Here is a 17,982-nt window from a genome sequence, read left to right as displayed (position 1 = left end):
TTGTTATTATTAGCAGAAATTGCCTATCATTGATAATGCAGATTTGGGTGTGTGATATATTGTGTCTTAACATGACTGTGACTTAACATGTCTTAACATTTCCTCTAGGCCAGATTTGCTTCGTTCTGATGGCATTCCCAGTGTCGACTCTCTCCCCTCCCTCTCCCCAAAGGTCGCCACACCTCCTGGCAGGGCACGCTACAGAAGTAAGCCTCGTCACCGCCGCACCGGTAGTAAAGGGAGCCACAATGAGTTTCCTGGGGTGCTAAAGTCTGGTGCCATGGCACCAGAAGATACCCAGTCACTGCAGGACCACCCTTTCCTTCACCACCACCACCTTCCGTCATCCGAAGGGCCCGACCTCCCATTGAAAGACCGCGAAGAGGCTGTTGTCAACTGTGCCAACAACCTACGCTACTTTGGCCCCGCCGCTGCTCTCCGTAGCCCTCATACGGACCATGCACAGCGCCATGTTTCAGGCTCCAGCCCTGACCTCATTTCCACTACTGTGGATGCAGCTACTCATCAGCACGCTAGATGCACCGCCTCCAATCCAGCACAACCCTTCCCTGGCTGCTTACATGCTCAGGAGCTCCCTCCTACATCCAGCCACTCAGACATGCCCCACTACACTTTACTCAGCACCCAGGAAGGCACCCCCTCTCCTTTAGGGCTGCCCAGCAACATTCCTGTGCCGAACTTGCGCAGAGAGGCCTCAGAGAAGGCAGAGACACAGGAAAAAGAGGCTTCACAGTACAGAAAGCATCTGCCAACTGCTCTGCCCCACTCTCTCAGACCGCTCAGAAAGGTAATCACAGCAAAACACTTTGGGTGGCTATAAAAACATGAATTTAAACTGTAAATAATCATGGCTGTGAGGACAACTATGACAGTCTGAAGTAGAGCTTTGTGTACCTCTAAGCCGTGGTCGCTGCTGGTGCATTTCTACCCTATGCTGCTTGCTCGACTCAACTTGACAGTCGGCTTTTTTGTTTGTTTTTTTTTAATATTGTCCAAACCTTGCACCTGGTCCTGTTTTTGGTATCACCTCCCTTGCGGTTCCAAGCAATGTGAGGTAATACCAAAAGGTGACATGAAAACACTGCAGATTAGTGATTGGTCAGAGAGAATCATCACTCTCACTGCTGTCACTGTGTGAGGCAAAAGACACCCTGATCCAAACCTTTTTTTATTAAACTTTTGAGAGGCAAGTAGTGCTGTCCATTGTGTACAGTAATACAAAAGCTAAACTACTCGTGTGTGTGTGTGTGTGTGTGTGTGTGTGTGTGTGTGTGTGTGTGTGTGTGTGTGTGTGTGTGTGTGTTGCATTTTTCTCATTTTACGTGTCACATTGAAGATGATATAAAATGGCAGTTTCATGTGGTGTTGCTAGGATGACTTAGATGTACTGCATTCAGCAGTGGAAACAGAAGCACCTGCCCCCAAACATGAGTGTTGAAGCTGGTACCATTTTTGGTAGAAAAACACTATGAATGTACAAGGCAGTCTTCTTTAATAGTATCTTTTTTACACCTCTGGGTGGAGTTTGCGTGTGGAAAATATGCACAGAGGTTGAAAGCTTTGGGTTTCAGTGGCTTGCTCAAGGTCACTTCAGTGCTCAGAAGCGATTTGTAGATTGAACCCGCTAATCTTTCATTTAATGACTGCCTTATATAATGCAGTCTAATCATAGATAATTGGACAAAGTCATTCCAAAACAGCTGTTTATGCACATGCAGATGAACAAATATATTTTGTGGCATTGATTTGAAAATAAAAACAGACAACTGTATACATTTAGTCACAAGTGACCACACGTGTATTTCAAGCAGTTTTTCGAGCTGTTTTTTTTTTTTTTTTTTTTTTTTTAAATGTCACTTGTGAAAAGTGAGAAAGCAAAAAATTCTTGATTGATTAATGGCTCCAGTTGCTTCTCTCACAGGGTGGCGATGAGTCGTCTGAAGAGGAAGAAGGGGAGGTGGATAGTGAAGTGGAATTTCCAAGGAGACAGAGGTAAAACAGTCTTTTTTACAATTGTGACTGTGTTCTCCCTTTCTTATATTATGAGATGGGGTGGGGGGTTATTACAGGACATGAACCACATGCTTCCTGAAATAATATTAGTAGTTTATATTATTAGCAGTTTTTGGCAGTAGACTGAGGATTACAGCCAAGCATTGAGGGTCTACCTGGGTGGTGTTAATTCTTCCCCCAGTTCTTTCTGTAATACTGCCCCTTACAAAGTACAAACTCGAACTATTCTGCACTTTTAATTTTAATCAGAGTCACAGCAAAAATAATCAGGCCTGGGCCCTGCAAGAACTTCTCTTACAGACAAGATCCGCTCTTACAGAACCTTGGACAATGGATACAAGCAGTTTTTATACAGGATTACATATGCGTATCAGAGGCGGACCTTATTTCGCGAAATCCTTCTCTTATTGGCCCCCGTGGGCATTCAAGGGAGGTCCATCCCCCTGCCCCAGGCCCACGCAATAACGGGAGACATATGATTTATAATTGTAACCTAACTCTCTTTATCCTAAGTGGTACAAACTGGTTAAATCCAGTTCTACATGCACATACCAAGAGAGAACAAAGGAAAGTGAGAATAAGAATGAAACTAAAAGTATAACCCTAAATAAAATAACTACCTTAATACTAAAAGAAGTACAGAAAACAAATAAAACCATAATTGAACACAAAAATATCTAACAGTGGTCACCAGTCACAGTCTAAAGTATTTCTATTGAAGATTTGATGTGACAACTTGAATATCTGCAGTAGCGGTTTTTGGTACGGGTGAATCAGGCAGTCACCCAAGGTGGCATTTTTTTCATGACAAATCGGGGGGGGGCAGCACCAGCACTTAAAAAACAAAAAACTCATTCATCTGCACTGCAAAGCGGTTATGATATCACTGTGAGAAATTGGCAAATTGGCCCTGTGCAGTTGCAGACGCTCCTGCTTGCTGAGTTGCATAGAACAGAAGCAGTGTGTGAGAGGTTCAGTGTGCGGTTTTCTCCTGCATTGTCCCTGGGGACAGGCTCTCTCCTCCCCATGAGCTCTGCTCCGCTTTGGCTGCAGACAAAGCATCCTGCTCCGCTCACAGAGATCCTGCTCTCTGGCTCCACAGCACCTCCTCTGGCAAAGTCCACTTAGGACGCAGCACAGAACCAGAATTCTGCGCCACATTTCTCTGCGGATCATCCAGCACCAAAACAAAGGAAGGATGAGGCAGGCAGTCAGTTTATAAAATAAAAGGCATTCGAAAGTGGACAGACAGGGTGTAAGAACGGGTTTGAATCTCACCGGGGGACAAACTGCTCTCGTGGAAAAAAGTTTGCAGAAAGGACAGACTGCTTATTTGTAAGGAGGGTGTAGAACTTGAGCTGCTTTCACATTATTAGCTGAAATGACTTGAATCTGACCTTTTTTTGTGTGTGTGTGCCTGCATGTGATGCAGTGTACACTTTAACCCTCACCACATAACGTGGTTATTCAACAGAATATCTAATTCATTTATCAAAATATACAATTAATTGTATTGTATTTTACAGTATATTCTGTTTAATATTTAAACAACCAATGTATGTGAAACCGGTTGACAGAATAGATTAAGTGAATGTAGCAGGACATATTCAAATTTGCAATGCATGGATGTTTTGTGTAAGAGTTATATTGTAGCCTGAGGGCTTTTGATTTCAATTTTGATTGCAATTTCAGGGGCATTTCTAAAATATTAAATAATAATTAAATAATTAAAAATGGCTGTTTGTGCAAAATTTTGTGTTTGGGGCGGGGGGGTGCTCAAAGGGGGTCTCGCCAGGGGAGTAAATTCAGTGTAGAAACACCATTTGTTATCTGACATTAGTCCAGTTAGCTCCTCATCATTTGGTCTCAACAAATTTTTCTTCAGAATTCTCCTTTTTCATTTCTTTGTTGGCTGCCTGCTTCCATTTCTCTTTTTCAGACCTCATCGCTGCATGAGCAGCTTCCAGTCTTACTCCACCTTCAGCTCAGAGAATTTGTCTCTGTCTGATGGAGAAGAAGGCAACACAAGTGACCATTCTCACAGTGGGCCATTAGAGAAGCTGAACACCAGTCAGGAGGAACACCTGGATGAGCTGCTGTCACACACACCAGACATACCCATCGACATCTCCACACAGTCAGATGGTCTGTCGGACAAGGAGTGTGCTGTCCGCAGGGTCAAGACTCAGATATCCCTGGGTAAACTGTGCTCAGACGAACACAGCTACGAGGTCAGTACTGATGACATTTGTGCTTCTAACATGTTGCATCTCTGTTTATGATAGGATATACTGAACTATATCTATATGTGTCAAAATTTGCTAAGGCGTCTTCATGGAACGACTATTAAAAAGTGAAATATCAGTTATATTTATGGGTGGATTTCTGTTTTTATGGTTTTGAATAAAACAATATAGATAACAAATTTGTGCATCACAACCACTCCATTTAAGACAAAAACAAACTTTATTCATGTGAGCCAATAAATTTGACCCAGTCAAACATAACACATCTGACGAGCCAAGACTCAGTGTTTCTGAGAGCCATAATGACTGCTGTCTCACAAAATGATTAGACTGCGTACAACTTTGAAAGTCTCAAGCACACCTTTTACATGCCCGAAAATCTGGGCAGGGGGGTCAACCCTTGCGCGTGTTACCGTGTCCATCAAAACAATTTGCCAGCTACTTGTTCAAATATCTTGACAAAAAGCTGTGATATGAGACATTTTTGGGCATCAATCACATTATTCAATAACTTCCAATCGAAAAATGAAATCTCTTTCTGTCTTGTCGTAAAAATACATTGCATAAATGATCACCGTGTTGATGTCTGTTAAGAAATAACGTAAGAAATACTGGTATTTCCTGAAAATTGAGGCCTACGTGATACACACTTTTCTTGGAAGCCCACACTACCACAAGTTTTGATTACATCATCGCTTTCAGCAAGTAAGGAATGCCTTTCTCTGCATCGTGGTAGTGTTGTTGGTCAAAGATCACAATGTACGAAAGACGTATACATACAGTACATAAATGTAGATGTGGAAATGTCATTTTTATCTCCCCGGTATGAAATATGGGGTGGGGGATAGCAGTGGTGGGCACAGTTCCGCTAATCCACAAACTGCTAACAAGCAAAGCTATCTTTTTTGTTAGCGGATTAGCTTTTCAGCTAACTTCAAAAACCATCAGCGGACCAATTACCTTTGGATAAATTTAGTTCCAAAAACTTCTAGACTGCAAATGTTTTTTTTAACATAGTTAGTAACCGTGAAAAACATTTGTAAACCCTGTTGGCTCCCATCTGCTACGTATTGTGCAGCAGTGAGGCAGCTGAGAGGAGCTGAGTTCAACTCTACCCCAGCAGAAGGGGCCTCTGCCACAAAAAAAAAACAAAAGTCATTTTCCTTCACAACATACAGTGGTCCAGCTGTGAAGCAGATGTCTTGAAAAGCAAAGCAGGTTTGAATAACTACATTAGAATAACGGATAGAATAACTACATTGATGTCAACTCTGTCATTTGTACAAAGTGAAAATATAACACACGTTTTAATTTTAAAATAATGCACTATTTCTGAATTTTTAATCATTAGCACACACAGATGCCCTAAGGGATTATGGGTAAATTGAGCCTCCACTCACACTGATTGGTTGACTCATTTATTCTATGTAAAAACCAACACAAATTAATGTAACGTGTGTTTGTGTTTACAAATAAATGTGCTTTTGTAAAATGTCATTTTTTCATTGGTTTAAAAAAACAAGGCATTTGCAAAACCAAAAGGTCTGTTTAAGTTGATTCACGTCAACAACCATGTGATATAACCGGGCGCCAGTGGATGGCAGTGTTCTATGCATTTTGACCCACATTACATTAACTTGTGTTGGTTTTTACATAGAATGAATGAATCAACCAATCAGTGTGAGCGGAGGCTCAGTTTACCCATAATCCCTTTGGGAATCTGTGTGTGTTAATGTTCAAAACTTCAGCATTAGTGTATTTTTTTTTAAATTAACAGATATGTGTTGTATTTTCACTTTGTACAAATGACAGAGTTGACATTAATGTAGTTATTCTATCTGGATTAATTTGATTTATAAATCAAAACCATAAGTCAAACCTGCTTTCCTTTTCAAGATGTGTGCCTCACGGCTGGATCACTGTATGCTGTCAAGGTAAATGACGCTTCCATACATCTGTGGGCAAGGCGCACAAACACAAAGGCGCTGACTCATTGGCTGTGTTTGGGTTTGTGATTGCCTTTGATTCTGTCAGAAGCGTTGGCGGTGTTTAAACTTAAAATCAGCTTTCTAGTAGCTGAGAGTGTAGCGGAGACAATACTGAAAGTGATTGGTTAGCGGTTAGCTGTAGCTTCCGCTAAATTTTTTTGGTGGTTTGCCGAAAAGATAACTTGTCAGTTAGCTGATTAACGGTTATCGAAGCTAACCTTTGCTTAGCTGTGCCCACCATTGGGATATAGCAATCAGCACGTCCTTCCATCTGTCTGTCCCTTTTTGCTTGTTAGCACAATATCTCAAGAACTAGTCGACCAATTTCATTTATATTTAGCATAAGTGTGTACTTGGGTGATCCCCCGACACTTTGTATTTCTGACTTGTGGGGACCGGGAGGATATGTCATCTCCTGATGACTCTTGTTTAGAAATGTGATTAAAGCATGATGTTTTCACTTGTTTGTATAATTAAGTCACTTATCAAAGGTTACTAAAAATTATTTTGATTAATAAATACATGGATTTGAAGTTTTGAATGATTTGATACATATTATTACCCCTTAGCAGATTTTGACTCGTATACCAAACCTCTGAGGTGTTGACTGTGTCTGGGTGTAATAGTGTCACATTGACTTTATCAAGGAAATAACAAGAATAGCAAACATGCTGAAGGCTTTCCTTGCGTTTGTGGTGCAAGAGCACAAATAAAAATGGAAAATCTTTCAAGATCGGTTTTTATTAGCTTTTTTACATTTTTACACTTCTGTCTTTAAAAATTGAAAAGCTGATTCATGATTTAAAAATTAACTGATCAGTACATATTAAGATGCCCAAAGAAAGTAGAAAGTACAAGGGTGATATTCAGTAGCTTTGCCATATGAGAGAGAGCTGCATGCACATGGTGCATAATATCTCAGCTGACCATGGACAGAAAAATGGTGAGCGGGTCATTCTTCAACTTGGGGTTCTTCAACTACCAGCTTCCTCAACCTGCCAGTTCATCAACCACATACCCGCCACGTCTTAAACCAGTGTTGACTTTGGTGAATGTTAAGGATTAAGGTCAGTAACATTCTACTAAGACTTTGCAGCAGTGAATTGTGATTGTGATTATCCCAGTCTACTATTAGTGTGCTGCAGTTATTAAGTTGAAGAAGTGCCTGGAAACTGAAAAATGGAGGGGTCAAAGGCAGAAATGAATGGAGCATATCTAATTGAGGTCTTCCTGACTTCATCTGATGCAAAATCTGAACATAAACTAGGGCACAGGGAACAAAGGAGATGGATTTATCAGTACTTTGAACCAGTTTTTTTTCTCAGCTGGCTCGTTTTGAACAGATTTGGTATTTTAACGTTTCTGGTTTTGGGTTCAACCGCAAAATTTTTTCAGAAACTGTTAGAGACAGCCGGTTGGAAACCATTCAAAAGATTCAGATGGATTTCGGTGAAGATTCTATCGGTATCACACGGATTAAGGACTATTAAAACTGGATTAAAAATGGCCCACGTCAGCGGAGGGCGCACCGCGCCCCGAGTGGCCATCGACTGGCTGGAACGAGCAGATCACTTCCAAATATAAGGCTCTGTTGATGCAGGACGTCTTGTGACTAGCAGAGAAGTTTCAGAAGAGGTCGGGATCAGCACTTTATTGGCACATTCCACTGTTAAAGGAGATTTTGTAATGAAAGACGTGCGGACGGATTCGCGCGTCGTGACGCAGCCGCTCATGACGCAGGACAAACAACATCTCCATGTTGGAAACCATTTGTAAGATTCAGACGGCTTTCGGTGGCTTTTCAGTCAAGAGAGTATCCGAGAAATTGTTTAACAGCTGGGCATGTTCCAACTTGTCCTGTGAGACTTCCAACACGGAGGTGTTGTTTGTCCCGCACCATGAGTGGCTGCATCGCAACGCGCGAATCCGTCCGCACGTCTTTCATTACAAAATCTCCTTTAACAGTGGAATGTGCCAATAAAGTGCTGATCCCGACCTCTTCTGAAACTTCTCTGCTAGTCACACGACGTCCTGCATTAACAGAGCCTTAAATTTGGAAGTGATCTGCTCGTTCCAGCCTGTCGATGGCCGCTCGGGGCGCGGTGCGCCCTCCGCCGACGTGGGCCATTTTTAATCCAGTTTTAATGTTCCTTAATCTGTGTGATACCGATAGAATCTTCACCAAAATCCATCTGAATCTTTCGAATGGTTTCCAACTGGCTGTCTCTAATAGTTTCTGAAAAAAAATTTCATGGAGCAAAGCGGCAGCCTCTCAGCCATTTCCCTGACAATAAAAATCCGACGAGGGGGGTGGACCAGTGCTCACTCAAAGCCTGCCCACAGGCGAATGACGCAACCGACAGGCCTGAAAAAACTCACGCATGCGCACGAAGGTTCAAGTTTGTCTGATGCAAGCGCACATGATACAAATCCATATAGTTTTTGAAAAAAATAAAAAGGTCAGATACTTTTCTCACAGACCTCGTATATGCTAGATCTGTATACTCTAGCAGGCAGCACACGTGGAACACTGAATAAAATAAAGCCTTTTAAAAACAAGAGGGTCTGCACTGATTACCTGAAATAGACTTATTGTGTATTTAAAGCAAAGCAGTGTGTTTCTTGTATTTTTAAAAGACATGGCGCTGTGTTGCTCTCCGTGTCGTAGAGAAGCCTGCACAAACCCACTGAAGTGGGCAGGCCAGCTGCCACTTTTGCTGAAAAAAAAAATTTTACTTTCAACATACAGCAGCCCAGACAGTGGCAGAAGAGGTAAATCACAACATCCTTTTCATTCATGCACACAACGTAACACTTCACCAAACTAACTACATTCCTTGAACTATAAAAACACAACAAATCTATAACACTAACAACACTGCTAATCTACCATGTACTACAACAGTAATGATAAAAAACAAACCTAGAACTCCCATAATGCATTGCTGCAATGCATTGTAATCGACAGTGTATCTGCTTTAAAGACATGTACATGCAAACCTTTACTCTTTTTTAAGTGAAAAGACATTTATTCATGGAGTTGTCTTATTAATACCTGCAAATGCACAGATGGTGATCTACAAATAGGCCTTGATTTGCACCCGTGTTTTGTGATACACAAATACAAATTTCCGATTTGTAACTTGTGTGTTGGTTTTTACAGATAGATGTGTATTTGTAAATATGTCATTTTTTCCATTTGTAAAAAGGGGGGGGGGGGGGGGGGGGGGCATTTGCAAAACTGAAAATTCTGTTTGTGAAGTGTGACTCAGCATGTTGATCACTGATCACACGTTGGCTGCTTGTTGGTCACACTCCCATCCAGTAGATGGCAGTGTTCTATGCATTTTGATGGGGAAGGGGGGGGTGAGACTGATTTCCCATAATGCCTTTTGGCGCTTGTGTCGGTTTAACGCTCAAACCTTCAGAATTAGCACATTACTTTAAAAGTGCGATATTTTCACTTTGTAAAAATGCTTTTAATGTTGATAAACTGTCTGGAATTAGTTTAGAAATGAAACCATAAGTGAAAGTGCCTTTCGTTTGATCTGCACTGCCACCGTCTGTAGTATTCTGTGTGTGTAAGGTAAGTGTGACGTCTTTGCAGCAACCAATAAGGTGCTTAAAGACAAAAGCACTGGCTCGTTGTTTGTTTTAGGTTTGTGGTCACTTCACATTGAATTTACTCAGAAGCCTCTGTGGTGCTGACTCGAAACTGGTTTATCAGTCGTGACAGTGTGCTGAGTAAATACTAAAAATTAATGGTTAACTGTAACTTTCATTAATTTGTTTAGGGCTTTATCAGTTTAGCGTTATAAAAGTTAACTTTTCAGTTAGCAGATTAACAGTTATCAGAGCTAACGTTTTGGTTAGCTGTGCCCACCACTGGTAGTCATAACCCCCGGTGTGGCTGCGTCCTATGATAAAGTTTTTATTTTTCCACAATTATTTTATTTATTGGTTATTGTCATTTCAGTGTTATTGTCTGTAGAGTGCTACACACAGTGATAGAGTGCAGAGTGTCCGTGTGTAATGAACCGGCTTTTGTAAATGAATATAGCGCAATTGAAGTACCACAGATACACTCAACTTTAGACCAGGGCCCGTATCCACGAAGTATCCTAACATTCTAAGAAAAATCTTAGAATTCCTCGAATTCTTAGACATTTCTTAGAATTTTCCCTTGGTAAGATAAAAACTATTCCCAAACATCTTAGGCGTTAAGAGAGCTCCTAAGGTGAAAAACTGCGAAGAGAATGGAGGAGGACTTTTAAGAACCCTAAGAATGTCTTAAACAGACAAGATAGCAGAAAGACAGAGAGGAAGGAGAGACGTTCTCCATATGTTGAATGGCAGTGATTCAGTAACATGCTACCAGCTTGATGGTGCAGTGATAATTTTTGTGGTTGACCTCATTAGGAATGAGCTTACTTTTCCCACCCACCATAGTGACGCAATAACACCTGAGATGAAGGTCATCACAACATTGTGATACCTGGCTTCAGGAAAAATGTCAGTTGCATGTAAATTCTATAACATTCATACAATTATTAATATCAGACTATGTAATGTCAGCAGCCATATAACCTAAACTCACCTGTTTGAGGCTTGTGTGCTGCAATCTCTGCTCTTGCTTTGGATTACGGCATGTACTAGTGCTTTTCACAGTATGGACAGTAAACACGACAATAAGCTAATTAATATACCTAGAGTGTTGTCCGTGGGGATCTACGGGCTGTAGATTGGGTAGTGTTTATAAAATTGGTGGCTGACATTTTTCACAGGTGGTAATAAATTATACAGATCCAATAGAGTTGGAATGGCATGTGAGTCCAGAATGGTTTCCTGGTAATTATGTAATTTTTTTATGTTAATTTACTGTCTTAATGTATTTATAAGTTGTTTAAGGTCTTGTTATCATATACATTCATTATTTTTATTATTATTACTTTTATTTTGTCATTTGATTTTTAAATGGACCACAATGGAAATAAATGTTTTCATTTTCTTGTCATGCATGTATTTTTAACATAATTACAGTTATATTATGTACTTACATTGAACTTACTAAATAAACACACACGCACGTACGCTTTTAATATATATATATAATATTAATTATAATATATATATATATATATATATATATATATATATTTAATATATAGATAATCAGCATGTGGTTACACATTTCTTAATACAGTTCAGGTCATATGATTGGTTGAGTTTACTGTCCATTCATAACTAGGAGCACATAGCACATTTATTTTTTTTCACTTTCCCTTTTTGTGACAACAAATCACAGCTCTTAGAGGAATGCGTCATATGTAGCAACAGGGCCAACCCCGCCTCCTCACAAAGATAAAACTTTCTGTCTCCTCCTTGCTCAGAGTTGCTCTCAGACACCTCCTGGATCACTCTTAGTTAGCTTTCTGAGAGGACTCTGAGATGCTTCATGGATGCAGGCCCAGGTTTTTAGCACAGTGGTGTTCTGCTTCCACACAACAATGCATCTGCACTGTGCCAAACCTCACCTCATTTTTAGACCCAAACACCCATGAGTGCACAGATGAGCACAATTCCACTCACTATTTACATGTCGTAAAGCTGGTGCCGGGCGTGAAAAGTACAACTGCATTGGGTGTAAACTACCAATGACACTTGACTTGGGCTGTGCACCCCTTTGTCTTAACATTGATGATGATATTTATATCTGTAATAATTTTTTTCATCTTTGTAAATGTTTTTAAAATAACTGTACTTTCTCTTTCTTTTCTCTCTCTCTCTCTCTCTCTCTCTCTCTCTCTCTCTCTCTCTCTCTCTCTCTCTCTCTCTCTCTCTTTTGCCAGAATCCACTGCAATTTGGAGACTCAGACTGTGACTCCTCAGAGGCAGAGTGCTCTGATGCTACCATTAGGAACAACAAACATGGGGCCCCTTCCTCATGGTGAAACTCAACCAAGGGCTCTGTACTGATTTTTTTTTTTTTTTTTTTTTTTTTGCCTGGAGGCCATCATGTCCCACTGAGCCCAGCTGAAATAGCAGCAATAAAAGAACAAAAGTATAAAATCAGAACGTGGGGTCCCTGTAAACAAGGCCTCGTGCAATCTCTCCTACACCTTCTCTCCATAAACCTACTGTCATTTTTAACCATGCATCCAGGCAACCCATGGCAGGGATTCCCTTTTGAATGATAGTGGACAGTGGAACATTCATAATTTATTTTTGTCCGAGTTTTGAAGAAACATGCTCTGTACGTTTTCTGCATCGATCAAAAAAAAAAAAGATAATTTGAAACTGAGCTTGGGCTAACTGTGTTCGTGAGTCAGAATGGAAGTCTGTGTCCAGGAGGAGGACGAGGAGTGAAGCATTGATGTAAATGAGGCTGACAGGAAGCAGTGGTGGTTTTGTCACTGCAGTGTTGCATGTGTCAGTAATCGTTGGTCTCAGGTGACTGAACTAGACTAGGATTGTCACTACAAGCCTTTTTGCCCGGAACAGTAGGATGGCTCCACTTTTAGATGGAGAACCCCAACAAACAAGTACTGTCCCTCAACTATGACCAAACTGCTTTACAATCATGAGTTTACAGTTTTAAGCTCTACTGCTTTCTTTTCTTCAGTCCAATCCCCAACATGGTTTGAGGGGGAAGAAGGAGACACTGAAAACATTGCAAACACCAGCATGAAAACCTGTATCCTACCTGCACTCGATCCCTGAAATAACCCACCATATGTGTCTGATCATCAGAATTCCCACTGAACCATCCTCATATGCGCTGCACAGCTTAAAGTGTGTAACGGCTGCCAATAGAATCTGTAACTGGATAAAAAGAAATAGTCCAGTAACTTTGATGAAGACTCGGCTTGCAGTTGAAGAGTAAACAAAACTAGGGAATAAAATCATCCCCTCAAACTCAGATGTTCCTTCTCTGGGAAATGTCGATGTGCATTTTTCATTATCAATCACATGCTAACGGGGGAGTCATTAGTGTTTGTGGACGCAAAGCCCTTCATCTCTACTGGACAATACATGTTTTAAGTCTCATCTCAGGATTGTTCAAGGACTGTGAGAATCCAGACCGGACCAGATACGTCATGGAATGTTCCTTGAGTGGCACATATTATGGACCATGCAGGTATATTACACAGGTCTTACAGATAGCCTTGATGTTCAACCCTTTATTGCTGTAATTAACAGTAATGTAATGTAGAAATGTAGAGCGCTTTATTTTCAATGCAGGTGCAGTATCCAGTTTCTTAAAATCGCTCGGTCCAGAGTCTGGCACTTAATATTTTCTGGCAAGGTGGCAAACTCTCTCTTGTAAGTGTTTGTATGTGGCTGTAGTGAAGTGGCTAAATATTAAGTTTCTCCTGCTGTGAGGAATGCAACGGCAATAATGTATCTCAGGATATGGAATGTCTAGCTGGCTAGATACAACAGTGACTGGTGGCTAGAGGGAAGTGGCACCAGTTTATACAGTTGTGCTACATCCTACTCATAATAGTTTAGTTTGTCTCAATCCATAGGGTATCCGAATACTCTGTATGTATTTAGTAGTAGTAGAACGGTACCCAGATAATCTACTACCTCCATAGTGTGCAAGCAGAGTATACTACACTATCCTATGAGGCAGCTGAAGCCTGGCAACAGAAGGAGTGACTGCCTAGGAACATTCAATGAAAATAACAGACATATATGACAGCAGTAGCAGTGCTGTGGCATTGTACAAATATACACTTATTAAGTATCAGGAAACAGTTAAACAAGCCTGCGGTTGCATAATAGAAATTTTTGTGGCATACTTGCGTATGCACAAATGCATCATCTGTAAACACGAAGTCAAATGATCAGTGAAATTGTGGCAGCGTGGTGTGGAAAAATTGTGTCCCTTCTACTTGCTCACTTACTTGTAGTATGTCGTACAGTAACAGTTGGGTAATAGTTACCTAACTAACATTAGTACATACTGAGTATTCTGATGCAGGGTCAAATTTAACTGTATCTGCAAGCGTGTCATTCTGTGGTTGATGTCTTGGTCTTAAGTTGATTAAATACTTAAGCAATATATGAACAACCGCTAGATGGCAGCAGTTGCTTATTTTGTTGTGTAAATGTACTTTTCCAGTTCCTTGTTCAACTTCTTCAACTCAAATTTCTCCCATGTTCCTTGTGATAATACACATCCTCCAGTTCCAGCAATATTATGTTTTGTCTTGTTCTGTATGAAAAAGGATACTGCATCTGTTGGAGTTACAGTTTTGTCCCGGTTTGAGTGTTTGTCATTCACCCTGATGATTCTATGTCCCAAACATAGGCAGCTAGGGTTGAATTTAACAATATGATGTCAACTCAAGTGTATGCAGAGATGGCTGAGATGCTAAGTAAGGAATATAAGCCAGAGACGACACCTCAGAGCTTTATGCTGCTCTTGGTTTTCAACAACCTCATCTCAGTGTTAAATGCTTCTGTATATACTGTAAACCTCAATAACTGTAATGTGACCCCTTGTTGTCCTCCCTCAGTGTATCGGACAGCTCTGACAGAACTTTGGCTTCTATTGCTATCAGGCCAACTGACTGACAGTGAGCAGGAAAACATTTTAAAGACGCCTGTCTGTGTTACATCAGTATTGAACTCTGCAGCAGGGTGTGAGTCACAAAACTGGGTAGCACGAGGTGAATCTGAAACCACCTCTGGGTAGTTATCTTTCCTTGAAAGCTTTTAGAATGGATTATAAAGTGATTGCTTTGTGTGTGTACTCCTTTAACTGTCTTCATTCTATTTACATAGATGTTAAAGGACATGTCGCAGCAAAATCAAAATTTAGATTTAGGCTGTTAGTGACCATCTGATGATACACTGGCATTGCTTTGTGCACTTCTATGACTCTTTCTTAAGTGTCTAAAGGTGTTTGACCCTGACAGTTTAAAAGTATACAGCATTCACAACAAACAGCTACGGAGACTTCCAAAAACAAAGTGCTCTGTTTCCAACAGCATTTATGTAGCTTTGAGGAAAACGTCTCAGCGTGCGCTTGAATGGAATGTAGCTGCTAACGTTAAGAACGGAGCCACAGATTAATTGCAAATTTACATAAGGGTGACGTTATGATGACTTACTTTTAAGTGATAGCTCTTAATTTTGATGCAGTCATGGTAAAATAAATGCAACTTGTTTAAAAACTGTTTCTGCTAGATGCTCAGCTTTGAGCAGGCTTATAAGTGTTGTCATTGATTTAACTGTGAAAAATCTAAAAAAAAAATATGTCTGTGTGGTCAGGCAGTCTGAAAAACTGGAGAGGTCTGTGTGTACCTTAAAACAGCATGCTGCTCTGCACACATCTAGATCCAAAATTCAACAGACTCTCTCAAAGTAAAATAAATAAAAGTAAACCTACCAGCTCCACTGAGGAGAAAAAAAAACAAAAGTTTAAAAAAAAAAAAAAAAAAAACCCTGAACAGGGCACTTACCCACTTGTAGAACAATTTACAAGATTAAATATGTAACGTCCACTCCAACAAAGAAGTCCTCACGCTCGGATCATGCCTGCATGATCGCCAGCCGGAGAACAATGTCCATGTCCTCGTAAGTCCTCGCACACAGATCACGTGCGATCAACAGCCGGAGGATAATTTCCAACTGCAGCTCCGCTGACAGCTCCTCCAGTTCTCTCACGATTCTGGCACGTTAGATAGAAAATTAATTATCTCCTGAAAATAACGTATTCTGAATTTTTCCCATGTAAGAAATACATCTGCATGTTCAGGTAGCCTGTAAAAGCAGCGTCATGGAGACATTCCTTGCCCATGTTCACAGCAGCAGTAAAACCGTGTACTGCAAGACAGACAGCAGCATCACCACACACTAGGTTCCAAAATCCAAGACTCTAAAAAGTCAAGTGTGTCATCTCCTTTCTGTATATTCTTTGTAATTCTAAGCCATCACTTTTGAATGAAAGCTCAGAAGCTCAGACGTAGCAATGTTCGTTTCACACTGTCTGTTGGCCATTGGGATATTTTTGCTTTTTCTAAAATGTACATCATGCAGAGTAAGACATTTTCTGGAAATGCACCTGATACTCTGAGTGAGAGGAATAATTAGCAATAAAATACATCAGCAACCACTAATTATTACCACATGCAGACAGATAGACTTACAATCATGTATACTTTGATGTTGTGTTGCTAACTGGGACGTTAAGTAATGTGCGACATGTCCTTTAGATAATCTAGTATATTTTGTTGACTGGGAAATCCAAACAAGCTGTTGTTAGCATTGTCTTTTTGGCATGGATCCTGTGAAGTACGATTGTTTTAAAAGTTTGATTCTTTTTCTTTGTAGCTGGCCTACACAATTATGTAATTAATTTATTATGAATGACTGGGAACATGTAGGTTTTTTTTTTTTTTTTTTTTTTTACATTTGGGCAGCTTTATACTGCATTCATATGTTGATGGTAGAAAAACCATAATACCAATCATTACAGCTGGATTGTTGGCATCTGCAGCAGATGGTGGATGACTATGTGAGGTGTTTTCAATTGTGCAGTGTTAATTAGATTTGTTAATTTACGTACTTAGTGTTTTGCTCAATGATGTATTTAAAACAGGAAGTTTTGGCTTCTACTTTTTCTGTTAGTTTAATTTCATTACCATCATTTTCATTGTCATAAATCTTTCCAGTTGATGTAATATAAAAGTGAGCTTCGCTGCACTAAAATAATTTCATCTGTTGCTCTGTCTTAAACCATCATTGAAAGTAAATCAAAATTCAGTTTCAATATAATAATTGCAACACATTGAAATCCTTGAAAATGTTAACTTTTGAGGTGCGATTCTGCTCTTACAGTCAAGGGTAGTGGAGTTTCCCATCGTCTTCTCGTTGCAAACAATTGAGCCACTAGTTTACCATCTGCTGCACACCACCAACATGTGAATGCACCAATAGAAATGTACTGACTTGATTTTTCCTGTAAAGTGTTATTGAAAGGAAGCACAATAAATTGGTGTGGGAAGAAGACAGTATTTATATGGTAGAACAAATCATTTTCTTTTTTTTTTTGTCTTTGAAACTGTTAGTTTCCCATGTAGATTATGATTATATAATTAGAAATTAAAGATGGATAGACCTGGCATCAGTATTTGACCACATCCAAGTATTCCTAATGATTTGTCAATGAACTGTGGACTATAAATAATCAAATTGTTAAAAACCAAATACCTGTCAGTTGATTTTTAGAGCAGGATAAATGAAATGTTAGGCCTAAAGGTGTATAATGGAGGTTTATGTACTTCTGCAGCAACCCGTTCTGCCATTTTTATTCAGAGTAGCATTTACTTACATCTGAATTTCTGTGAAATCACCTCTAACTGTGGGCATCATGTTGTCTCTTCAAATGTATCAAATATCTTTCATTGTTATGCTCATTTCCAAGTCTTTTCCTGTTGTATGGCATTACGATCAACCATTCCTGTCAGTTTCCTGTGTTACCCAGTGTACAGTGCAAAGGGTATCTGGGAGAATAAAATGAAAGCTACAACTGCATGGAATAAATGCTGATGTACTGTACCAGTACTTTGTGTTTTGTGTATTTTCTACCCACTAAGAACAGCATCTTTTCAACTCTACTAATGTGGAGTTTTTAAAACTCAGGGTACTTGTAAAAACCTACAAAAAGTCCAAAACCAGAGGCTAAAATGTTTTAAGTTGGA

At 40.0% G+C, this 17,982-nt stretch overlaps 2 protein-coding genes across 3 annotated transcripts in view; both read left to right on the top strand.

Annotated features, from left to right (window-relative positions):
- Positions 1 to 17,842, top strand: part of si:ch211-45c16.2 (mitogen-activated protein kinase kinase kinase 13) — an 85,787-nt gene extending 67,945 nt beyond the window's left edge. For both annotated transcript variants that reach the window (XM_034186534.1, XM_034186535.1), the window contains 4 exons: positions 109 to 808; positions 1,943 to 2,013; positions 3,974 to 4,265; positions 12,118 to 17,842. In XM_034186534.1, coding sequence (XP_034042425.1) covers positions 109 to 808; positions 1,943 to 2,013; positions 3,974 to 4,265; positions 12,118 to 12,219 — 1,165 coding nt within the window. In that variant the 3' untranslated portion in view covers positions 12,220 to 17,842. The remainder of the gene's footprint in view (positions 1 to 108; positions 809 to 1,942; positions 2,014 to 3,973; positions 4,266 to 12,117) is intronic.
- The window catches only part of pfkla (phosphofructokinase, liver a), a 53,948-nt gene continuing 37,826 nt past the window's right edge, over positions 1,861 to 17,982 (top strand). Inside the window, exon 1 of the mRNA XM_034186536.1 lies at positions 1,861 to 1,873. The gene's annotated coding sequence lies outside the window, so the exon portion shown is untranslated. The remainder of the gene's footprint in view (positions 1,874 to 17,982) is intronic.

This window comes from Thalassophryne amazonica, chromosome 14 (genome assembly GCF_902500255.1).
Source record: "Thalassophryne amazonica chromosome 14, fThaAma1.1, whole genome shotgun sequence".
Lineage (NCBI taxonomy): Eukaryota > Metazoa > Chordata > Actinopteri > Batrachoidiformes > Batrachoididae > Thalassophryne > Thalassophryne amazonica.
The sequence above is the reverse complement of the archived record's forward strand: the minus strand, read 5'-3'. Positions and strand labels throughout refer to the sequence as shown.